The 25,393-nt window shown below is 42.6% G+C and overlaps 1 protein-coding gene across 3 annotated transcripts; it reads left to right on the plus strand.

The window, feature by feature from the left end:
- Positions 1–1,816: 1,816 nt before the first annotated feature.
- On the plus strand, positions 1,817–23,453 carry MDM1 (Mdm1 nuclear protein). 3 transcript variants are annotated; one of them, XM_083699188.1, is made up of 15 exons: positions 1,909–2,091; positions 3,816–3,930; positions 4,565–4,926; positions 5,299–5,433; positions 6,239–6,418; positions 7,448–7,569; positions 8,290–8,389; positions 10,148–10,186; positions 10,544–10,719; positions 12,376–12,639; positions 13,936–14,078; positions 14,261–14,394; positions 15,953–16,202; positions 17,708–17,776; positions 21,671–23,453. In XM_083699188.1, exons 1-15 carry the CDS (start codon positions 2,074–2,076, stop codon positions 21,784–21,786), a joined length of 2,223 nt encoding a protein of 740 aa, XP_083555314.1. In that variant the 5' UTR covers positions 1,909–2,073; the 3' UTR covers positions 21,787–23,453. The 3 variants fall into 3 exon arrangements, with proteins under 3 accessions (XP_083555315.1, XP_083555314.1, XP_083555316.1); XM_083699190.1 differs by having other exon boundaries at positions 15,953–16,055; XM_083699189.1 differs by lacking the exon at positions 10,148–10,186 and having other exon boundaries at positions 1,817–2,091.
- Positions 23,454–25,393: the final 1,940 nt, after the last annotated feature.

The raw sequence follows: 25,393 nt of genomic DNA on the forward strand, positions 1-25,393 counted from the left end.
TAAGTAAGTCTAACTTCTGAGTAAAGATGCAGAATATTGTGCCATAAATATTCTTAGAACTGCACATGAAGGCTGCAATACTATACAGACTTACATAGGAGTAATCACCATTGATAAAGTCAGTGTTGTATAGCTGGGGAGAGCTAGGTTTAAATCCATGTTCACTCAAACTGTATACACCTTGTGCATTTAAATCAGCCCCCTGAATCTTGGGAACTGTAGTTTAGCCCTAACATAGCTACAGTTCCCAGCACCAACTACAGTTCCCAGGTTTGTGTATGTAGCCTAGGTCACCTTAGGTCAGTTACCATATCACAGCAAAAAAAATTCCTTCCAGTAGCACCTTAAAGACCAACTAAGTTAGTTCTTGGTATGAGCTTTCGTGTGCATGCACACTTCTTCAGATACACATATCACAGCAGTGTGTGTCATTTTAGGGGGTTAATATTTGCAAATTTATTCAGTGTCAGGTATTAAAAAAATGTTTTGGGGCATGAGGAATTCAAATTGGCTATTATTTTTGTGATTGGACAACATTTAGCTTGGTAAGTCCATGTTTGATGAAGAAGCACATAAACAGCTTCCACAGAATCCTAGCAATAAAATGGGTCCTTAATTTTATCTTCTGAAAATGTCAGGTAACTAAATAATACTAATACTAATACTACTAATACTAAAATAAATAAATAAAATTAATATATAACTGCTTCCCCTGCATGTGAAGACTGGCACAGGCGGATTGAGCAGATGATACCAAGAGTGGGTCCAAAGGTCAAGAAGGCGGTTTTTGCACATGCTGTAGAGGGAAGTGAGCGGAACATGGGGCTTGTCAACCTGGAAAGGTAGCCCATTAAGGAGAAGGAAAACTCTGCTGCTAAACCTCCTCTGCCTTCCAGGATATCTTTGGGAGAAGGAAAGGCTAAGGAGTAAACCCTACACAAATCCTGGAGTCCCTAAAATGGTTGGATGGCACCTTGCAGGCCTCCTTTCAGTAACTCATGCAGCCAAGCTGCTGCCAAACATATAGCTCTGTTTTCCTTTGGACCACATCAGCAAGGCCTGGGAGGTTGGGGTGGGGTATTTTGTCATCTGGGCAGCCCAGGACCTCCAAAAACACTGCCCAGATGTCACTTCGGTCCTACGCAGCTGTTTCACTTCAGCCACAAAGGCGAACTCCATTGCCTCTCGAGACAGACGAGAGCAACAAATATAACTGCAAGTACTCGCCAATCATTTTTAAAAATTATTATTTCTATGCAATTTTACACACATTTCACTTACCAGAGCAAACCTAACTTAACCAAAATATCTTTTGACTGCCCAAGTCATGTTTCAGCTTTTTAGCATCCTTCATTTAGTGTGTGTGTGTGTGTGTGTGTAAAATTCAAAATACATCCTAACCCTAACCTACCTCGCAAGGACCCGTTTTATTGCTAGGATTTTGTCTTTAATTCTGCCGTCTTTCACCCGCAAGCTCTTTTCAGCTCGATTTCCATCACAGGAAAAGGTGGAAAGGAAGGAAACAAATGTCCAGACTCCAAAACCGATCTAGTTACAAAATGCATCCTCTCTAGATATTATAGTTACACAACCCCCCCCCCCCCACTCCACCCCACCCCGGAAAGAAGCGCAGAGAGGTTTTCAAGCAACCCCGTTGCGCGAGCAAGGAAGAAGAGCAGCAACTCCTCCTCCCCTCTCTTGCCATGATGCACTGGCTGAAGCCCAACTGCGCGCGGAGACACCAGCGCCCGCTTCCTCTCTCGGGGCAACTTTGGTCCTTCTTCGTGTGCGGAGGCAGCAGCTGCAGGACCAGGCGCAGCAGAGACCATCCCTCCGAGAGCATCTTCACAAGCGGGGAGATGATGGAGGCAAGCCAAGCCGGGCGCTGTGATTGGTCGGCTCCTTGCGCAGGCGCCGAGCGGGCCTGGTGGGCCAGGCCGCGGCGCTTCGTCAAGGCGACGGCGGTGTTTACAAGCGGCCGCGTCCTCCCTCTGCCCCCGTTGTCACCCTGCCCCGTAACCGTCCCGGAGCGCCTCAGCCGCCCAGCTTCGTCCTCTGCTCCTTTTTAAAGCCATGCCTGTGCGCTGGAAGGTGAGACGCGGCTAATTCTGGGGCCGCCACCTTTTCGTCTATCGGGGGCTTTTTGCCCCCAAGGGCTTCTGCCCCTATTGTGCCCTCCCGTCAGTTTTAAGGGCCGTTTGTGACCCCCGTGGGGTTGCATTCTGCAGCCGGGCAACCAGGCTCCTCCTCCTGCTGCTGCTCCCGGCTGTCACTCAAAGCCCTATACCTGCCCTAACCCCAGCCTGGGGTTGGAGCATGCAGGAGGGGTGCCCCTCGAGTGAGCGTAGGGGTGGGAGTGAGTCTGCTCCCACTGGAGCTCTGAATGGGTTAGTATGTGGGCACCAGCCGGGCTGGGTTGGCATGGAAAACCTTTAGGGCCGCCGCTCATCTCGCGTTCAGGGCTCTGGCATCTTCAGTACAGTGGTGCCCCGCAAGACGAAGGCCTCGCAAGACGAAAAACCCGCTAGACGAAAGGGTTTTCCGTTTTGGAGGCGCTTCGCAAAACGAATTTCCCTATGGGCTTGCTTCGCAAGAAGAAAGCCCATAGGGAAATCTCCGGGGACCTCTTTTAAATGCTAGCGGTGGGGAGCAAAGCCTTTCCCCCCCCTCCGGCCTTCAGAAGAGGTCCAGGAAGGCCGGCGGGGGCCGAAAGGCTTTGCTCCCCACCGCCAGCATTTTAAAAGCAGTCCGGGATAGCAGGGAAGCGCTTCCCGCTATCCCGGATGGCTTTTGAAGGCAGGCGGCGGGGGGGGGAGCAAAGACTTTCGCCCCCCACCGGCCTTCAGAAGAGGTCCTGGACCTCTTCTGAAGGCGCTGCGTTTCTCCGCTCTCCCGGGAAGGCAGGCAGGGGGGACAAAGACTTTTGCCCCCCGCCCGCCTTCAGAAGAGGTCCAGGACCTCTTCTGAAGGCCGGTGGGGGGCGAAAGTCTTTGTCCCCCCTGCCTGCCTTCCCGGGGGCTTTTAAATCGCCCCGGGACAGCGGATAATTCCTCCACTGTCCCGGGGCGATTTTAAAATGCTGGCGGGCGGCAGCGCTGCTGCCCGCCAGCATTTTAAAATCGCCCCGGGAAGTCTCCGCTGTCCCAGGGGCTTTTAAAATGCTGGGGGACGGCAGCGAAGGGTTCGCTGCCGCCCACCAGCATTTTAAGACCGCCCCGGGACAGCGGAGAAGTCTCCCCTGTCCCGGGAAGGCAGGCGGGGGGGGGGGAGCAAAGACTTTCCCCCCCACCGGCCTTTAGAAGAGGTCGGGGGACAGACTGTCCCCGGACCTGGTCTGAAGGCGGTTTCCATAGGAACGCATTAATTGATTTTTAATGCATTCCTATGGGAAACCGTGCTTCGCAAGACGAAAAACTCGCAAGACGAAAAGACTTGCGGAACGAATTAATTTCGTCTTGCGAGGCACCACTGTAGTTGTGTGCCCGATGGAAATTCATTTCTGCCTGGCATGGAGGTGGGTTCGTTGATAGGGAAACTTTTACCTGGGGGTTTCATGCCAGTGATGCGGTGCTTAAAACTTAAAGGTTGCAGAGCTTGCAAAAAAACACAACCCCAACAACAACGTGAGACACAAATAGGTTCGGATATATATTAAACTCCCATGCAGATGACCCCCAATATGTCCTGTCCCTCAAGAAAAAAGATCTCATAAAGAGAGTGCTCACAGGAATCTTTGCAGTAGAGTTAGGTTCGATGGAAGCTGTTGAAATAGTACTGCATCTAATCACTGGTTTCCATGTTTTTTCTTGCTGTAGGGATTGAGTGAGTACAAGAGGAACTTCAAATGGAGGAAATCGGCTCAGTCTAGGCTATGTAGCTCTGCACCTGAGCAAAAATGCCGATGGGCTGGACTTCGATCGGATGAGCTCGGTAAGCCAAATTAGGCCTTCTGTCCTTCTATGGCTGTATAATTACTGCTTTGTGTGTGTTAATTTTATAAAGTTTACCATAGTATAGAGATACCCCCCCCCCCCGATATCCTGCATGACAGCAGTATTATTTTCTAAGAAGAGAACAAAAAAAACCCAAAAAAAACCTTTCCCCAGAAAATATGGAGGCACAAAGTTGCATGTTTAAATTCAGTGACTATGGGAGAATGGACATAAATGATGATGCTTTCTGTAGCAGGGAGACGTGGTTGGATGCACCTCTTTATGTATTGCAAGGCTGGGCAACCTGTTGCCTTGAGCCCAGTTTTATGTGGGTAGCAAGGGGGGGGGTCGGAAGTGGGTAGCAGAGGGAGAGAAACCGATGCCCTGCTCACTTTTGGCTTTGATCCTGTCACCACCAGTTGTGTGCCAGATGGTTTCAACCACTACAAAAAAATCACATAGGTGTTTTTGCAGGATCTTCTAAATAAAACTAGCACTTATTTATGACATCCATTTGCATTCCCCTTTCTCTCCTTTTTCTAACTGCTGCTAGAAATAACATAATGCTTTGAGAAGTGGATACCTGTGCAGGATTTTCAAAATGCACAGATTTGACGTTTACTGTTTTGCAGGAATTGCAAGAGAACCCAGTTTTATTTCTAAGAGAAGAGTGCCTTATCACAACACACAGATTTCAAAGTCCTTTGAATGGATTGGGGACAATAATTCAGAGAAAGATACGTCATCAGAATATGAAATCTACAGGCCATTGGAGTCGCGCACAAAAGACAGCAAAGATGATGTAAATCAGGAAAATATTAAAACACCTGATGCACCCAGGCTTCCTGAAAAGGTGCATTCCAGCCCTGCAAGTTCTAGATCTGAATCAACTGTAGCTCTTGCAGAAAGCAAGATGTCACCACCCAAAACAATAGGGCATATAAACAAAAAACCACTATCAACCAAAAAGGAATTGGGAAAAAAAGATGGTGAGGTGAGACTACTGAAATTTCTTTTTGTTTTGATGTTGGAAGCAGAAGCTAAGACACAAGAGCAGCAGTTGAAGTGAATTTCTGTGTGAAATGTTTAAAAATTGTAGGCCTGTCATAATTATAACACATTAAGGGGTTTGGTTATGGTACTGTTGAAGCACATTTTGTCATTGATATGAATGGAAGCAAGATTTGTCTTTGAAATGTATATGTTTCAGAGATGTTTATGCAATATGATGGTATGACATTGCCTTCATCAGCTTTATCCAAGAAAATATTTACACTAATTTTAAACAGTTCATTTAAGGTTCAAACACTGTTAGAGGAAAGGAAGTTATATTTTCCCTGAGTTCATTGCCAAAACTTGTTGACAGCTTAACAGAGTTTTGCAGAGGAAAGCAGGCCTGAATATTCCATGGTCAAGTAGCTTCCCTAGAAGCTCTGAGTATCAACGGCAATTTATTTGGAAAACTCCTCAAAAGATGTCTCCAGTGCTTGCAGCAGACCAGGTAACTTCCAAGCATATAAAAAGAAGGGTTCTTATTGTAAAGTATCATCCTGTACCTGGAAGTTTTCTTAAATGTAAGCCTCACTGAATTCACTGGGGATTTCGCCAAACTTAGGTTTGTATAGGAGTTAGGTTTTCATAAAATAATATTGATGTACTTTCATTGCAATTATATTCAGGTTTATTTTGAAATAAGATTCCACTGTATTCAGTTGAGTTTGCTCCCTGTTAAACGTTCATAGGATTGCTGCCTTGATACACCAAACCAGGGTGCATAAAATGTTACATGAGTAGTATAGGAGGAATCTGTTTTATAGAATCATAGAATTGTAGGGTTGGAAGGAACCCCAAGAGTCATCTAGTCCACCCCCTGCAATGCAGGAATCTCAACAAACCATCCCCCATCAAGTTTGAAACCATACTGGACCCTGCTTATCTTTGCAAATGTGCTAGCAGTTTTATTGCTGCACCACTCTTAAGTACAGTATTTTACTAGGTAGAATCCCACAGATAAGCAGTTATCATTGGGGAGCATGACATGCGTTTACTTAGCTGGATCAGTGCCATAACAACTGAGAAGTATAGACCTCTCAATTCATTATAACCTTGTTGAGTGATCTAGGAGACTTAAGCACTATTAAATCTCACTGGTTACAGTGCAAGATCTAGGCTGAAGTCCTAGCCCCCTTACCTGGATATAAGCCCTCTTTAACTCAGTGGAACTTGCTTTTGGGTAACCGTGGTTAGGATTGCACTGTTAATTTAGCTTTAGAAATCAACAAATTAACATCTTTTCTGAACCAAAGTTTATTCACAGTTCAAGTAAATCCATCCCTCCATATAAGTCTCCTGTCATTATTCCTGAAACTGAATATGAAAGGAGTTTCAAAGCTTCACCCCCTGTGAAAGAACTGAAACAGAGATGCTGTTTGGAGGAGAAAGAATGTCCTGTATCTGAACCTGTAGAAATTTCATCTGGAGAAAAGGTATTACAGATTCATATTTAAGTAATTTTAAACGATTTCAAATAACTTTTGAAGTTAATACTTTGTATATATGAAGATTATCAGGATCACATTAGATTCTCAGCTGGTGACTCTGATTATATGGGGAAAGAAGTGTTTTTTTAAAAAATAATTATAAGGATTTTTAAATTATAAAGTGTTGCATTTTATCTTTTCATTGAACTTTTAGCAGTGGATTGATAACATATGGGATGCCATGTTTCTGTGCAAAGTTACTGAGTGAGTACAAGAAGCATGGGACCCCAATGTTAAGAAGGATGTAATGGCACTATGATTTTCATTTATCTACTGTGTGGAAGCAGTTCAAGCTTCTAATCACACTCCATTAAAGTACAAATACATACTGTTCCCCCCCCCCCCCCTGTGTTTTGGCTGCATAACTTAACACATGCTCCTAATAAGCTCCCCCTTAGGCTGTATTCTTCTAATTATTCCAAAGGTTTACCCATGATATACTAAAGTGAATTTCACTTTCTTCCTAATTAGTTATCATATATTGTTATGTGTGTTCTTCCTTTGTGCTGCTTGTATTTTTAAATTTAATTCTATAGTAAAAAAAAGATTTATTTTTTTAAAAAGTAAGTCTCTAAAACTGAACTTCATTAAAAACAAAACAAAACAAAACACTGGGGTTGATATTACTTCTTATTTCATTTCATTTTGATGCTTCCCATATGGTAATAGGCCAAAGTTCAGTAGTAAAAGCAACTGCTTTGCGTGTTGATGGTCCCAGGTCCAGTCTCTGGCGCCTTCAAGTCACGCTGGGAAATATCCCTGTCTGAAACCCTGGAGAGATACTACTGTTTATAAAATATGTCAACTAAACATTCTTCCTCAATTAAAGATATCTGAACATTTTCACATTTCAAATTTTCCTGAAACTGCTGGTACATTGAGAAGTGTCCAGACTTAAGATAATGTCTGATAGAAATGTAGTTTGTAGAGGCCTCTGGAAAAATTAATAATGTGCTTCTGAAATTTTTGCTTCAGAAAAAGAAAAAGGAAACATTTTTGAAGACTGCAGAAGATCAATCAAAGCAAAGCAAATCGGAAACAAAGCTGAAACAACATAAACAAAAACATAGGTTACTTGGATTACATAGAAATATTAAGTAAGTATCATATGACAGTTTTAGAGGGGGAGCCACATTAGTCTGGGGCACCAAACCAACAGTGTCTTGTGGCACCTTTTAAAATCAGAATTGTAGAGTTGGAAGGGATCATGAGGGTCATCTAGTCAAAACCCCTGCAGTGCAGGAATCTTTTGCCCAATTAATTTAATCTAGCATCTTGTAGGAGGAAGCTAAAGAATTATCTCCAAATTGTGGCTAAATAGGATATCATAATTTTAATAGGATGCAGTTCAATAGCTCTAAATTAAACTAAGTGAGAGATTTGCAGATGCACAGAGGACATTAGTGGCTGACAATGCCCTGAACCATCTTGGTCATGGCTGAACTAAGCCAGAGGTAACAACAGCTCATCTTAGGAACCAAATTCAATACATGAAACAATATAATAAAAGAGCAGGGCATTCTAGAATGTGCTGAGTGGTTTTTGTTCTGCTGAGCGAAGCCAATCCCCCCATATCTTCAAGGTGGACTTGAGACAGAGTGTGCCTCTTTTTACAAATGAATTGCTGCTCTTAGCTCGCTTCTCCTACAGGTAATGTTTATTTCCCAGTGTTTTGCCTGGACCTATATCATACAACATTTTCTCTCTCTTTAATATTAGGATGAAAGATTTAAAGGGGAGGGAGCAATGACAAAGTTTATCAGATAACTGTAAAATAATAAATCTCTCTCCCCACCCTGTGAACTTGCTTTTCCTAGGAAAATGAACACAGAATACAGATCAAATTTCTTGTCTCCAGCACAGTATATGTACAAAGATGGAGCCTGGCTACGTATCAGGGGAAACAAACCTGATCAGGTGAGTTGTCACTTTGAGTATTTCCATCTTATTTGTGAGCAGAGAAATTGGTGGTGGTGGGAACCATTTCACTGAATTTCTCCAGGAGGAGAACTTATGCAACAGCATCAGTGAGATGGGGTTTCTCATTACCTATGGCAATGGTTTAGGGCTGAATCCAACTAAATCATTTCGCAAGGGAAGCTGCTTCCACAAGTTCAGTGGAACTTCCCCTCCCTCTCCTCTCCCCATGCATCCCCTGCCCTACTCCCAAAAGTGTTCGAGAGGCTTGGGAAGGACCCCACAGCATATTTGGGGTGGGTGGGGGAGGAGAGAAAGGGGAATCCTGTTGCACTCATGGAAGTTGTTTTGCTTGCACAGTGACTTGCTTGGATACAACCCACAGGTTCCTGACTATCATTTTGCACTGTCCAGGTATAGTGTCCTTTTGGTACAGTATTGCTTTAAATGAATAGTTCAGGTGGGGCTTCATTGTTTAATTTTCTCCACCCTCTAACACTGGGCTTCAGGCCCCAAAGAGACTCTTTGCAAATTACTGAGTGACAGCGTGAAAATATAGTTATAAAGCCTTTCCAAGGGAGCTGTTGCCTGAAGGCAATTGCTAATGTGTTTTGTAAAGTGTATGTTTACTTTTGGTATAAATTCACCTCAAATTAGACTTCTGAAATATTAATACAGGGCAATTCATAATCACAGTAGGGATTTCCGGAGCCTATGACCTGCTGGGATAGTGAAACTTAGGTGTTCTTTGTGTTTCTTCATAATTCACCACAGGCATTCTCAATATCCATTCCCATCTCCTCCCAAGGTGCCCAGTTGCTCTGACCATGCATGCATCTCTTCTGTTACAGTTTTTTGCTTTTCAATCAATTTTTTCATGCAGAAAAATGGATCTTTAAAATAGCAAATTCCCAAATCTGTGTTTAGTAAAAGGGTACTGAAACTTTACAGACAGATGTCAGAAAGCTCTCAAATTTCTTGATATTTGGAGATCTCAGTGTGTGTTAATTTAAGCACAGAGTGACTTTCTCATTGATCTTTGCTATCTAGTCAGATTGTGCTGCAAATACCAGCAATCCTATTCCCTGAAATATATAAAGGTAATTTAAAAAGCATTTTATAGCTTGCTTAGCTTGGTGAATATGTTAATATACTAAGATTTTCCGTTCCTTGGATTTTGTGAAGTGGTTTATAATAATAGACATGACCGTACAGTGCCTGCAAGTAAAAGCTATGGGTTGTAGCCAACTAAATCCTACTTGGAGTAGACCCATAAAAATTAATAGACCTAAGTTAGCTATTAATATCAGTGGGTCTTCTCCCAGAATTTAGATAAAACCCTATGTTTGTACTGTTTCTAACTAGTAACATAACACTAACAGTTTGAATGCTTTGATATTGTAGACGTGTTGTTGCAGAAATTATGATACACCAGTTAGGGCTCTGTATAATTCTGTATATTCATGGCTAACATTAACTACATGAAATACACATGCAAATATTTAATCCTGCAAGTGTCAGATTGGTTACTGATAACGCATAGTTTTAAATAGGGATGTTTATTAAGAATGCCATTCAAAACAAGTCATAAGGAGAGTAGATCACATTCTTTGTAAAGTGAACTGTAGGAGGCAGGATAACACCACAATCCCATCAGATGGAAAGGGATCGTTTTTCATGTGAGATTGAATCTCATTTACTGTAACATAATCAAATAAGTAAATAAATGCTATTTTATTTCTGTGTTACTTTCTTTAGGGTTCTCAAAACACCCTAAATACCATGTGGTATATGGAGGTTGGTTACATCTAAGTTCTTCCTGCTTGGAGCAATTATAACATTTCTGAACCTTCAAAATGAAATACAATGTGGCATTAAGCAAATGTATAGCTGGTAGGCTTTTTGTGCTTGCTGCATAATTTATTTAACAGCTGTGCTTGGGCTTGGCCGCTTGTAACACTTGCTTACTTTAAAAACTGTATCTGCACAATTATATATGCTGCTCCTTGTTGGTGCTGCCGCTGGTCATGTACATGTATTCTGTGACACGCTGCTCTGTGCTGTCAGTTGTGACTATTAAATGAATTAATAGTTTTAAACAAATGTTACAGACCACAATGAAAAAATCCAACTTTGTGAAATCTTCATACCCAGGTGAAAGAACTTCGGGAGAAAGCAGAGTCCTACAGGCGAAGGGTCCAGGGAACCCACTTTTCCAGAGATCATTTAAATCAGATTCTGTCAGATAACAACAGGCTTTGGGATTTGTCCTCGAATTCCAGTGCTGAAGAAATCATTAGCAACAATGTCAGAGCTCTAGATCTTGCAGGGTAAGGGATTCTGTGTGGAATAAGCCGACCCGGAATATGATAGTTTAAGAAATGGAATATTCATTTCACTAAATGAGTGCAATTTGTGGTTACAGCCTCTAATATTCCAATTATATCACTTTGTGCAGTGATCTTGAATTCATTTAGGACTGCTCTAGAAAAAACGTGCTAAAATGGCCGTTCTTGGCATGAAAGTCTCCGTTTTTTCATCTCCACAATGTTAGTAATGAAACATATGAATGTTTGTGTGTGTGTGTATTAATATTATTTTTGTGGCAGAAAACTTTTTAAATCAAGAAGTGAAATCAGGTTCAGTGGGCTTTATTGCATAGCTATTTTATTAGCAGCACAACCCTAAACATATTTATTCAGAAGTAGAACCCTTTGATTTTGATGACAAATACTTCCATGAAAATTTGTTACTTGACTGTAGCCTATGTAAAATTGATTTTAAGTGCTCAGCATCTCTAGATCATGTTGGAAGTATGTGTGTGAAGACCGTTTTTTGCAGGCTGTACATCTGTGCTTCCACACAAGAACATGCTACATGTGGGTAAGAGGGGAAATGAATCCAGTAACTGAGTGACCCTATAGTGCCCTCCAGTTGTTGTTGTTGGGTGTCAGCTCCTATTAACCCAATCCAGCATGGTTAATATTCAAGTATTATGGGAAGTATTATGGAAGTGAGAGCTGGACCATAAAGAAGGCTGATCGCCGAAGAATTGATGCTTTTGAATTATGGTGCTGGAGGAGACTCTTGAGAGTCCCATGGACTGCAAGAAGATCAAACCTATCCATTCTGAAGGAAATCAGCCCTGAGTGCTCACTGGAAGGACAGGTCCTGAAGCTGAGGCTCCAATATTTTGGCTACCTCATGAGAAGAGAAGACTCCCTGGAAAAGACCCTGATGTTGGGAAAGATGGAGGGCACAAGGAGAAGGGGACGACAGAGGACGAGATGGTTGGCCAGTGTTCTCAAAGCTACCAGCATGAGTTTGACCAAACTGCGGGAGGCAGTGAAAGACAGGAGGGCCTGGTATGCTCTGGTCCATAGGGTCACGAAGAGTCGGACACGACTAAACAGCAACAACAACATTATGGGAATTCTTGCTGGAAACATCTGAAAAGGCACCAGGTTGGGGAAGACTTTCCTTCTGGCCCTATTCATTAGGAGGTTCAGTAGGAAGCCGCAGTCATATCCAACTCTTCTATGTCTAAGTTTAAAATTCTGCATTACAGTACATACACAGGAGTTGGAATTCAAAGACTTACTTTAGGCTCAGGCATGTCCAATTAGCTTTGGGCTTTTTTATTTAACCAATAATCCTCAGTGCCATTTTGCAAACTTGCCCTGAAAGTTATCTCAGTTTCAAGCGCTTTTCGTGTGACCTGAAGCCCCCCAGAGGACCTTTGATCTTACAGTACTGGTTATGCAATTTTTTGAATACTGGCTGCAAAGGCTTTCGTTTAAAAGTTTAAAACCCTAGCGGATTCCCTACAAGCTGAACTATGTGTATGTTGGTATGAAGTATAAAACTTATCAGAGTTTATATGATAGTTTTGCTTTTAATCATATGTTTGAGTCCGATCAGTATATTTCTGAATACCTAAGGGAACATCCTGAATTCACTGCACTGCTTGCTTCCTCTTTATACAGCGTCCGTGAGAGAAAGCTCTTGCCACATCCTGAATTGCCAAAACAGTTCCAGCTGAACAACACTGGGAAATTAGGCATGTCAGACGCTGCCACTGTTCCAGTCAAACAGCGTTTGGTTTGGGACAAACCAGGCAATGATGAGCAACTGGAAAATCAGTCACCAGCATTAGAGGAAGAAGAGGGGGCGAAACGTAAACCGGAACCGGAAGAGATCGAAGAACTGGAAGAAAACGATAAGGATGCCAATACAGACGCCCAGCAAGTGTAAGTATCTAAAATTATGTTTTAAACCAACGTCATTCAGTTATGACAATTACACGCAATGTCTGTTAAGTAGGGCAATGACAGTTTCACTATTTAATGGAGGAATCAAATTGATGTACATGAATGAGGTTAGAATTTACTATTTCAGTTTGAACTAGTTTTTTTTTTTGTTCTTACTAATTAGCCGCAGGAGACATTTCAAGCATCACTATTCATTCAGAAACTGTTGGTTGCCACTTGTTGCTAAACCTGAATTGCACGACTTGCAATAAACCATGGTTTTCCTGTTTGGATGCAGTGATGAGCTAATTAAGCATAGTACGCCAGGAGACGTTGTGGTGGGAGCACATGAGTACAAGGCTTGTTCGTGTAATGCCATACCATGTTTTGAAGTTGTATCAAGAAAGAATGATTAACCTCCTGCTGGATTATTTTACACATGGATTATTTTACTCATATTGCAAATTAAGAATTGCTCTAAAAACCATGCTGAAAGTTACTTTCCATGTTAGTTTTTTCCCTCCTTATGGGAAGCAGCTGGAAAATGGCTGACAACGCATGTCTTGGTAACATGAGAATCATGAGATAATGGTTTAGAGATACAGCTAGTGACATTCTTCAAAGCATATTAAATATGAAAGCATCATTTTTTTAAAAAAGTATGTGCTCACTCTTTGATATTGATAAAGAACACAAATGGGAAAAGTTAAAAAAGGTAGATCCAACTTCATTTGCTGGTGTACAAATACGAAATGAAATGAATTTTATTACGGTCCCAGACCAGTTTTGGTGTACAAATATAACTAGGAGCATAATGACTGTTTTGTGGTGATACTAAGACAGGACACATTCTTAAGATAGAGAAGAACAGGAAAACTAGGTAGAAAACCAGTATTACTGGGGGTCGAAGTTGCACTAAAGATAATACTATGAGGGCCATAATGGTGAAAGGGAGGGGGCTTTTTGGAAATCTGTGAGTCCAGTGAATAATGGGTGTAAGGCAGCCATTAATAATTTAGATTGGATAAAAAGAATGATTCTGTCTTTTGGACCGAACGTGTAAAATTTGTATGCAGTCTACCTAGAATATTTGTGGGAACCAACCAAACCCACAGAAATGAAGATATAACTGTATATTTTGAAGGATCTCTTGTGGTTTCCATTCTCTCTTGTTCATGGCCTATATAATACATAGAACAAAATAAGACTTTTCAATTTATTAATTATGGCCACCAACAAATTAGAGGATACATTTTTTACCATGTGTATATTTGTATGTTTTGTCATATTTTTCAGAGAAGAAAACATGAATTCTCCAGGTGATATGGCAGAGTCTTCTTTGGTATCCTCACAAGAAGGTGGCAGGCTTCCTACTCCACAGCTAAGAGCACTTGGTGGAGCCCAAAGAACCCATCATGACCTTACAACACCAGCTGCTGGTAACAATTTAATGATTCATAGATATAGATACAGTATAGAGACAGAGACATATAGATATATAGACACACACACACACACACACACACACACACACACACACACCTTAAATATAAAAAGAATGCAAAGCAATTTATTTCTAGAAATTCAGCATCAACAATAGTGTGTTCTTTTATTCCTGTAGGAGGTGCTGTTTTAGTATCTCCTCCAAAAGTGAAGTCTTCATCCTCGCTGCATGTGAGGCAGGGTTCTTCAGAAAAGCATGCCTTGGCAAGTCAAATCTCAAGGGAAGACTTGAAAAGAAAATCTAACAGGGTGGTACGTTTTGCTTAAAATTTGCTTAGAATTACCATTTGCTTTCACTTTCTTTGTTTTCACGTTTACTGAATAAAAATGACAAATTAGTGTTATCTGTTGAAGACCATGAAGCAGTTACAGTTTTATCAAACAAATGTCATGGAAGTAATGGGGGAAATAACAGACTATGTATTCCAGTTGCTAAACATTGCACAGACATGCACTAACCCCTGATGGAGTGTTTTTCTGCAGGCTTTAGACTGAAAGCACTTCCTATCAGCCCCTCCTCAGACACGCTGAGATTTGGAGAACCCTTTTCTTTCCACTATGCTTGAGGTGTGGAAGAAGAGTCAGGGGTCCTTGGCTTCCCAGCCGTCTCTACTACACCCTTTCCTGGATCACCCAGGGTCTACCTGCCTGGGACATTATAACCAATTTCATATGTTGGAGGAGGCTGGTAACTCAAGAGAGGGGGATCTATTTGAGAGGGAGCCCCCGAGGCCCCAAAATCCCCCAAATCAGCTTATGACGCTGTTCCTGATCCTAGAAAACCATTGACTAACAGTTCTATAGGCCTGTAGCTATGCAAGGCAAATGGCCTTCCCTAGACCATTAATTGACAGCCTTTGAAAATGAGTGCCAGTGATACATTATCTGCAGGAATGGGCTGGCCTGAGATTTGTATTAGATGCTATTGAATGCAGTTTCCAAGTTTATGTGCTAAACAGGGCAAGCTCAGCCTCAGTGAAGCAAGCCTATCTGAAACTAATTCACCACTGGTACCTCCCTCTGGTGAAATTAAGTCATAGTAAACCACCCCTATCACTTGATGGTTGGAGATGGATGCTTGGAATGAGGCTCCTACCTCCACTTATGCGATTCAATCTTTGATCATTTCTAAAATGACTAACTAAAGGTAAAGGTAAAGGTAAAGGGACCCTTAACCATTAGGTCCAGTTGTGACTGACTCTGGGGATGCGGCGCTCATCTCACTTTATTGGCCGAGGGAGCCGGTGTACAGCTTCCGGGTCATGTGGCCAGCATGACTAAGCCATGTGGCCAGAGCAGCGCATGAAAACGCCGTTTACCTTCCCACCAGAGTGGTACCTATTTACCTACTTCCCCTTTGACGTGCTTTCGAACTGCTAGGTTGGCAGGAGCAGGGACTGAGCAACAGGAGCTCACCCCGTTGTGGGGATTCGAACCGCCGACCTTCTGATCGGCAAGTCCTAGGCACTGTGGTTTAACCCACAGTGCCACCCGCGTCCCTCTAAAAATGACTAACTAGATGATCTCAAAAGCAGCCCCTTCAGCTCTTTCCCCCCTCTATTTTCACTGGCCCCAAACTCCTCCGTACACAGCTATTAACCTGCATTTATGAACTCATGAAACTAGTTTAAGGGACTCGTGTGTGCAGAAGTGATCAGTTAAATGTGACATTCATTTAAAGTAACTTCAATGTCTTCAGCCAGACATAGCTAACTAAGTGGAAAAGGACATTCTTGTTCATTTCCTGTGAACAGCATTGGCACAGTTTTTCACAACGTGACAGGGTCTTTGTTCAACTCTGTATTTTCAGGATGAAGAGGATACGCCACTGAGTCCTTCCCCAGCTGCTGGGCTGAAAACTGTGGATCCTTTGCCTCTGAGGAAAGATCAATGGTGCAGCCGAGATTCATCCGGTGCAAGAAGCTCTCCAGCTTCAGCATATTCAGGGCAGACAACAATAGTTCCTGGCTTGAAATCAGCCAAGGATGTTTCTCTGCCCTATTGGAGTCCATCATGCCGCATTCAAGGAATGCTTAGGGATCCTGAGTTTCAGCATAATGGTTGGCTTACTTTCTACACAATTTTGCACCTTTTTAAGATAGGTAGAATGGCTTTAAATAAGAGCTTCTGGGTCTTGGCAGGAGCTGCAATAGAAACTCTTAATTTCTGTGAATCTGTACATTGAAAAATACCCAAGTATCTCCTATTACTCTGCAATGTGACCCCACACTGAAAAACTGAAACAGCCAAAAGTAGACAGCTCCCTTAAGCATGCAGAAACGTTATATTAAATATGTTTCTCAACATATTTATATACCATCCAGTGATATAAAATATTAAAGCAGTGTATATGTTGAGAGTAATGCAAGCTGAACGGCTAATGTGCATAACAACTGGCTGTCATGCATACTCATCAGGCCACTTGATGGCATTGGACCCAATTTGGGCTCAAGCCTGGCACAGGGATTTGTCTGGCCCCTCCCACCTTTTGCCCCATCTGGTTTGAGTGGCAGGCCTGCAGATGCATCCCTGGCCCTACTAATCTGTTAGACTGTGGTATCCCCTGGCCAGGGTTTGGACTACGCATATAGCCTGTGTTTCTGACTTGCCAGCATCTTTTCCTAGAGCCTTTAAAAGACTGTATCAATGGAAGCAGGAGCATGCAGCCTTTCCCCCAAAAGGACCTGAATTCTCTTGGAGGTGATCTGCCATCAGTGGGGTGGGACCACAGATAGTTCACGCTCTTTCTGTTCCAGCCCTCTTTTCCCTGCTGAGTAACCATTCCTCAGCTGGTTAACTCTTCCCTCGTCTGCAATTCTGCTGATGATTGCAATTCTGATGATGATTGACTCCATGGTTGCTATTATATTGAGGATTGTGGGAAGAACAGGGGTGGCTTACAGCTTTCCTCTTCCTGCGATCTGAAAGAGTTAATATGTTGGGGGAATGCTTTGTTGACCAACATTGTTGAAGAACATTAACTGTACATTAGTACCGTATTTTTCTGTGTATAAGACGCCCCCATGTATAAGACGACCCTTATTTTTTTAAACCCAAAATTATGAAATTAAGTTGTTTAGCTTTTTTGGGGGGTGGGGGGAGGTCACTTCCGCCAATTGCTCGCCTTCCTGCCTGCCACTGCCAATCGCTTGCCGCAGCCACTGCCAGTCGCATACCTCGCCACAGCCGCCAATTGTCTGCCCGCTCACCGCCACCAACAGCCCACCCTCCCACTTGTTGCAGCCGCCAATCGCCTGCCCAATTGCCGCAGCCAATCGCCAGCAGGCCTTGCCGCAGCCGCCAATCACCCGCCCAATTGCTGCTGCCAATCTTTTACTTGCTGCTGCCATTAATCGCACATTCCCGCTCTGCATTCACTATCCATGTATAAGACGACACCCAAATTTTGCCTGTTTTTTTTAGCAGATAGTGTCGTCTTATACACAGAAAAATATGGTATATTGGCAGTTTTGTGTTTAAAAGTAAAATCTTAATTGCTTTCCCATGAGGAGGTAAAGTATTTGTGGACTGGAGAAATGCAGTGTTGTGTGCTGTTTCTTTTTAGGCGGTGTTGCAAGCCCTAAAAGGAGCTGGATGCAATTACCACTTCAGGAGAGAAACTATAACGATGAAGGTATTTCCCCTCTTTTATCCATGTTAACTAGAGCCGTTAATAATTTTTAGGCATTTATTATTAATGTAGTCATTAATAATAACAACACATAATTCTGTACAGTATTTCAGTTTCCCCTCCTTTCCCCTCCCCTCAGTAGGAACTATGAAAGCTGTTGTAAAAATAGATACTTCATACCAGTTCATTCTAATGGAAACTTAAAAAGTGTGTATAAATATATAACCACTCTGTCTCTCTCTCTCTCAAACACACACACGTGTATGAATATGAGAATGTATATGCATGTGTGTTATGCAGTGAACTGTTCTGTTTGTGACGATTATAGAATCCCATGGCTTGATTTTAGTTCAGTGGAACCTTGGAAATAATTCAGTGGAATAATCTGTTCCAGAAGACCATTCGACTTCCGAAATGTTCAACAACTGACGTCAATTGCCGGTAGGCAAAATCCATTGAAAAAAATGGAGAAACACACCTCAGAAGCTGTTTGACTTCTGAGGCACGTTTGAAAACGGAAGCATTCACTTCCGGGTTGTTGACCTTCTAAAGCTGAAACATTCGACTTCCAAAGCGTTTGACAATCAAGGTTCCACTGAATGTCTTCCCACTGACTATGTTTGGATGTAGTGTTAGCTGTGGTTCAGAGCTACAAGAGCAGTCCTGAGTGAGCCTTGGCTTTGTGCACTCTCCTCAGGCCATGGTGGAGGAGGTCAGAAACATGCCATAAGACCCTAAACTGTTGTTAACCTTAATCATGGTCAATAGAAACAAGCCAGCTTCATTAAGTATGGTTTGAAGTTGGCTTGTTTCAATGCACAGTATTCAGTATTCACCACAGTTAAGTGTTATATCTGAATAAAGCTGTTGTGTAGTCCTCTGTAGCTATACCATTCCAAGATCATAAGTACGTGGGGAAAGACTTTTAGTATGCCCTGATTTACTAACTCCATTGGAACTTGAAGACTACAAAACTTAACACCATGTCTTCTACCTGCAGTAGTCCCTTAGCAGCCTTACCATCCCTTGTCTGTGCATAGCATCTTAGATTTGGTTTCTGTTTTGCCTCTTACCATTCTTCTTCATTGCATTGTTCTCTTGGGACGACAAAGCACATATTTGATCAAATATTTTCAAACTCTACGACCTCCCTAAATGCACCTTTTAGATTTGAACTGCAAATAAGACCAAGGGAGTGTTTGACTGGAATTATGATGCTAACTACCATCTAGGGCCTAGGACAAGGAGAGAGTAGGGTCATTCAGGTGTCCACTGAATTTCTTAAGGTTCATTATATATTGTCAGGGAATTGCCATCGGACGAGCAGGTGGTGGAAGGGCTCAAGGAGGTTAGGAGAGACTTAACAGCAGAGGAGGGAACCAGTAGGGGGAGAGAAGGAGCTCCGAGGGAAAGGGAGTTGGAGGGATGGCTCTGGGACACTTCTAGCGAAAACAGTGAGGAGGTTTCAGGACCTCCTATAGGGACACCCACACCTCGCCGGAAACTGTCACGCCGAGAGTCCAGAAGACACGTTTCCGTTAAGGAGCTTTTATGTTGGAAGAGATTCCGCTAACGCCCACTGTCGGATTCTGCCAGCGATTGAGGGAGCCATGCTTAAGGGGCTCCGCTACAGACAGAGCTTTGCTAATCTGGGCAAACTCTGAGGGACTAAGCTTTTACGCACAAGCAGCTCATCATCCCATCACATATATCAATCCCAGGCAAACAAAAAGTGGATAAATAGAGGAGACCACAGGCTAAATCACACAATTATTTCTGAGACAGTGAAACCTGTACAAAATAACGATGCTACATAGGTTTCAAATGGGGAACTGTTGGTGAGAAACGGCCCTCACAACCACATAAAAAGAAATACTCACAGTTTTCTTTCCACCTCTGTAGCTTGGCAGCTTTTGATGTAGGGTCATGACTTGCACACACACACAAAAACAACAGCCCCGAGGCGGAAAAATCTGTGTTCATTGGTTTTAGCACCTCTGAATTAATGTGTGAATCACCCCTAACACTTGCCATTAAAGAGGAATTGTTTAGCTTGCAATGCCCCATTGCACAGATTGAGACGGGAGATGCTTGGAAGTACTTGCTCAGAATTAATGGCTGCATATGCAAATATCATAGAAACTGCTGCACCTTCTGAGTAAGGTCCACCTGATACTTGGCTCTTTTAGTAGCTTTCAGTAATAGCTAAGACTGAAAAGTGTGTGGGCTGTGCAGATTGCTCAGCAAAGCAACTATAAATGTTTACAGAAAGCCTCTAAAGTCAACCAGGTCTTCAGCAATGCCCTGCCGTCTCCTCACTCTTCTTGAGATGACAGATTGTTGCCAAACAGTTGCTCTGCTACTGAAAACAAATGATTAGCAGCAGAAAAACTAGTATCTGAAATTTTATCAAATTTTAAATGCACACATTTACTGTGCAATGCTTAGGTGCTGAGTCTTGGCACCTCTTTAATGGTAGTTTCAGGAAAGGAACTATAGTGATGGAGGTAGTCTGTAATTTTTCTTGCACACAGTGTTTTTGAACATTTTTCAGGCAGGCTCTTTCAGAAACGTAGTGCAACTTAGTACCACAAAACTAGTGTATAAAGACAAACCAGGCAGCTGCTCTTTCAACAGCTTTCCGGTTTGGTCTCTTGGGATTATGGCAGGCAAAACTCTTGACGATGTTGTATTACAAAAATAGTGACTTGGTAGAAACTCTTGATTTTGTGTGGATTTGAGCAACATATGGTTCATGGGTAAGTATGTCCATCTATCAGTTCATGCTCCATGCAGCAGGATTGCTTTGCTCTCCTTATGTGCAGCGCATAAGTTACATGGTAGCCAGAGGCTACTCAGAGTGCACATTGGAAGCGATGCATGAATCAAGAGTGTACCTCAGAATTCTTTGCAGTGTTGCAGAAGATGCTGTGGCATGCCTCTTGGCTCATGCTTTGGTTTCCTGGAACTGGGGTGCAAGCAATATTTTCCACCCTAGAGTTTTCCGTAGCTTCAATCCCTTTGTGTGTGCTGCTGCTACATCTGTATCTTCTTACAGCCAAGTTCACCCCACGCAGTATGGTCAAAAGTGTGGCCCATGTTAACTGTCAATGAAAGTAAAATGGTATTTCCACCGCATTGAGTTTGCACCAATACAAGAAAGCATACTTTTGAATCACGTGTGTTCATTTATGCTTTTGGTCCTTTCAGAAATAAAATACAGCACCTCTAGTTTCAATATGAGGGACGTGGGTAAAATCTCAGCGCCTAGGACTTTCCGATCAGAAGGTCGGCGGTTCGAATCCCCGTGGCGGGGTGCGCTCCCGTTGCTCGGTCCCAGCGCCTGCCAACCTAGCAGTTCGAAAGCACCCCCGGGTGCAAGTAGATAAATAGGGACCGCTTACCAGCGGGAAGGTAAACGGCGTTCCGCGTGCTGCGCTGGCTCGCCAGATGCAGCTTATCACGCTGGCCACGTGACCCGGAAGTGTCTGTGGACAGCACTGGCCCCCGGCCTCTTAAGTGAGATGGGCGCAAAACCCTAGAGTCGGACACGCCTGGCCCATACGGGCAGGGGTACCTTTACCTAATTTCAATATTAATAGGTTGCTCTTAAAAAGTATAATTGTGGTTTTTTTTTTAAAGTACCATACAGTTCAGGAAGCTTTGAAAGTGTGCCTTGTGTCATAATTTTAAAAACCAATCTAAATCTGGCTTCAATATCCATATACACTCCTAATTCCCCAGTGTAGAAAATAATTATATGTTTATTGGTAAGTGTGTGTTAACCTTACAGCTCCTAAAGAGGACAATGTCCATTTTAGCAAGCCCCTAAGCATATTTTGCTTATATTGTTAGCATGCATCTGATTGGTTCCCCCCCCCTTTGTTTTGTTTACAGATGATGATGACCGATTGTCCCAGCTATCTGCTCGATCTGCTGCTTCTAGTTCACTGGCATCTCAGGTTCTAGAACGAGCGCAGAGGAGAAAGGAGAACTTCTGGGGCAAAATGTGATTGTGTTCAGCTATACTCCTGAATTGTTTTGGTATTTTAATACCAATGTGTGGAAATTATTTGAGGCTGACTTCTGGTTGTTTGCACTTACCACTTTGGTAAAAGGGTCCCATATAGGAAACGCTGGATATTCACATCCCTTTATCTTGGATAGGACAGGGATAGACGACCTGTGATCCTTTGGGAGTTTTTTGCGTGACAGTTCCACTCTGGTCATTGGCCGCCCTGGCTGGGACTGATGAGAGATTAGAGTCTAGCAACATCTAGAGGTCACAGGCAAGGTTCCTGCTGGCATGGGTTCTGGGAATGCACAACCTGTCTTAGATTTGAGCTCTACCTCATTTGGTCGCAAATGTTTTTAGCTAGAGCAGTGTTAGTTTTGTTCAAATGGCATTATAGCAGAGAAGTGTTGTCATGCTCATCTTCATCATCCATCACAAAGAGGAGATTGTCAAGTATTCCCAGTGAAGTAAGAGTAAATAACATGAAGGATGAACCCAGGTGTAGGTTGCCAGCATTGATTCCTGATCTCAGCTTTTCTTCATCTTTTCTGGCACTCACTGAGCCCCAAAATCCTTTAATCCCACCCAGCATATTCATATAAATAAATCAGATTCCTCGTGTCAGATTCATCAGCCCTGATTTTTATGCTCCAATGCAGTCTTGGCATTTACCCAAAGCTATTATGGACCCAACATGATTTTTGATTTGGTCATGTCTGTGCAGGTTCCAGCAGGAATCAATGTAGCTTCTGTGGCTGCCTTGGCAACACCAACCTGAGTCAGTTTTCATTATGAGAGTACCAAGTAAGAGACAACCACAAAAGTTACTCTCATGACCCAACACCACAGCATCCTGTTACTTTGGTTCTGTCCTCAATATACATTTCAGTGTCACTCCCCTTCACCTGTTAGCATTTTTATCATAAAGACGAAGCTAAATCTCAGTCCATAATACTCCAGGTAATGAAGCCCATGAGCAGTATCTGAACCGAAGCGTTCTTCAACATTTCACAGAAGGAAATGTTATTGGCAGTCTATGAGCCAGACAAAGACTTCTTGCCGCCCATTCAACTAGTGGTTGTTTGAGTAGTTGTTTAAAAGTAAATTTTAAACAGGCCTCTCAATTGGATTGGGATTGTCATTGGGGACAAAGAGTTAAAGCTGTGCTGCCCCACACCAATGTCCCAGTCCGGATCAGGGCTCCCACACCTGCAACTTACTTTTTAAAATGATTCATATCATTGCTAATTGTGTGAATAGAATAATGCCTAGTTTGGCCCTAGTTGTATTTAAATCACAGTTGTGTTTCTCTGTCATGATAATTTTCAGGTTTGCACACGTGATCACTGTTAGCCATATTGAGTTTTAAATGTTGTATTTCGATCACCACAGCGGATTCTTCTCAAGTCTCAGGGAATTGGAAAGAACTGAACTTGACGACAATGCAATGTTGTCTTGTTGTGCTGTTTCAGAATTATTGGCATCGTAGAAAGATTTTTAAAGCTAAAATGGGTTTATTCTTTCACAGATTAGCCCACAGCATTTTAACATTCAACAGCACTGTTTATAAAGAAGTGATGGAACTTTCATTATTATTTTTAATGTTAGATTTTTATGATTAAAAAAATTGCTTTTTATGTGTTTTAAAATAAAAATCCAGTTGTATATTTGTGTACGTCAGGTCCTTAATTAGAAATAACCCTGTTGATAACTGGAGATTTCACTCTTACATGCTTTTACCCATAATCCTGTTTTATTTCCACACTAATTGTGAAAGGTACCTCTCAAAATCCATGCCATAATATTCAAATTAGTATTTTCTCTAAAAATAGCTACATTGTCAGGCTGGAGCCAGCAAACGAGCAACAGCAGCTGCCAGACTTGGACAGCAGCCCAGGGCACGAAGGGAGAATTGTTAGGATGACCAGAGGGAAGTACAGGGGGGAGTTCACAGCCCAGAGAAACCCAGGAGTTATCAGACAATAGCTTGTCTGCGCCGGTTTCCAAGCCTCTCAGCATGCAGGAACGCAGGAGAGGAGGGGTACAAGAAAAGGGGAAATGGACATCACAGAAGTCATGGAAGAGATGCATTTTCACATGTTGTTTCCGGAGGAAGAGAAACAACGCTGAGGATTTAGTTGAGTCATCATCAGGGTAGCCATAAGTGACGGGGGCAGAGAGCTCTGGACAAGTGGCATGTTTTTTTTCTGGAATAAAACCAACTTTTAATTGACTGTACCTATTCGTGTTGCCAACAAAGGTCCGTATAGTTAAAGCCATGGTTTTCCCAGTAGTGATGTATGGAAGTGAGAGCTGGACCATAAAGAAGGCTGCCAACAGTAGAGGCAGATTTAAGGGAGTGTGACTGGTTTGGTCACACTGGGTGCGGAGCTTTGGGGTTGCCATAAGGGTTGCTTCAGCTATGATTTATAATAGGTTTCAAATTTTACTAGAGTGAAAACTTATTACTGGGGCCTCTGAGTTAGCACATTACTGCACAGAAAAAGCAATTTGAGACTGCTTGGGAAACATCCGGGAGAGGAGGAGCCTTAGGCTGGGATCTTCTGCCTTGCAATTGGGCAAGACCTACCAGGAAGAGCTGCTGACACCACTAGGCTGAGTTGTATGCTTGTTTTCTTGAATAAAGAGTTAACTTCGCTGACAACGGAGATCTGCTTCCTTTATTGCAGGACTCCAGCCCTGACACTATGCACATGAAACCACTTCCTTGGGAAAATAAGAAAATAGGAATCTATCCAAATGTTTCACTTTATCTTTGCAGAGATTCCATTATGGAAGAACTATTTCTCTTTCTTGAAAGGAGTATCCATGGAGGCTACTGTAGTGCCCTAGAGATTGCCCACCTGTATATAGAAGCATTTGAAATTAAAAGACTCTCATAAAACAGGCTATATAGAGTGTTTCTTCCTAACAGATGGTGTGTGTGTGTGTGTGTGTGTGTGGGTGTGTGTGTGTGTGTGTGTGTGTAGGGTCTTGGTTCATTTAAGTGACTTTCCAATTATTGGGTGATTAAATACATTTGAATAAATAGCACACAACACCTTTGTCTTTTGGGGACTTGGCTTCACTTCCTCCAAACAACGAAGCCTCTTTCTTCACAGATGTATACCACCCAAGAGGACAAGATCTCTGAATTTTAACTGGCTTTGTTTTGTTGTGTGCTACTGTGTGTTCAGCTTCATTATGCAGACCAAGTTCAGTGAATAAGATGCCAAAATAAAGCAGGAAGTAAGTACAGAAATGTCACTACAACTGAAGTGGCTTTTCTCAATAGTTGAATAAGTAGGTCATTAAATGGCATGGTACAACAACATGAAATCTGCTTGATTGTCATAAATGAAATGCATTGCGTGAAGTATAGAATAGACTTTGTTACGACCACTGCAGCAATGTGGTCAATGAATCACCCCGGTAAAAATGAGAACACTTCACTTATTGGCATTTACTTTTTTCTTCCCGTTGGTACTTGCTTCTACAGTGGTACCTTGGGTTAAGTACTTAATTCGTTCCAGAGGTCCGTTCTTAACCTGAAACTGTTCTTAACCTGAAGCCCCTCTTTAGCTAACGGGGCCTCCCGCTGCCAC

The sequence above is a fragment of the Podarcis gaigeae genome (genome assembly GCF_964106915.1).
Source record: "Podarcis gaigeae genome assembly, chromosome: 10".
NCBI classification, from domain to species: domain Eukaryota; kingdom Metazoa; phylum Chordata; class Lepidosauria; order Squamata; family Lacertidae; genus Podarcis; species Podarcis gaigeae.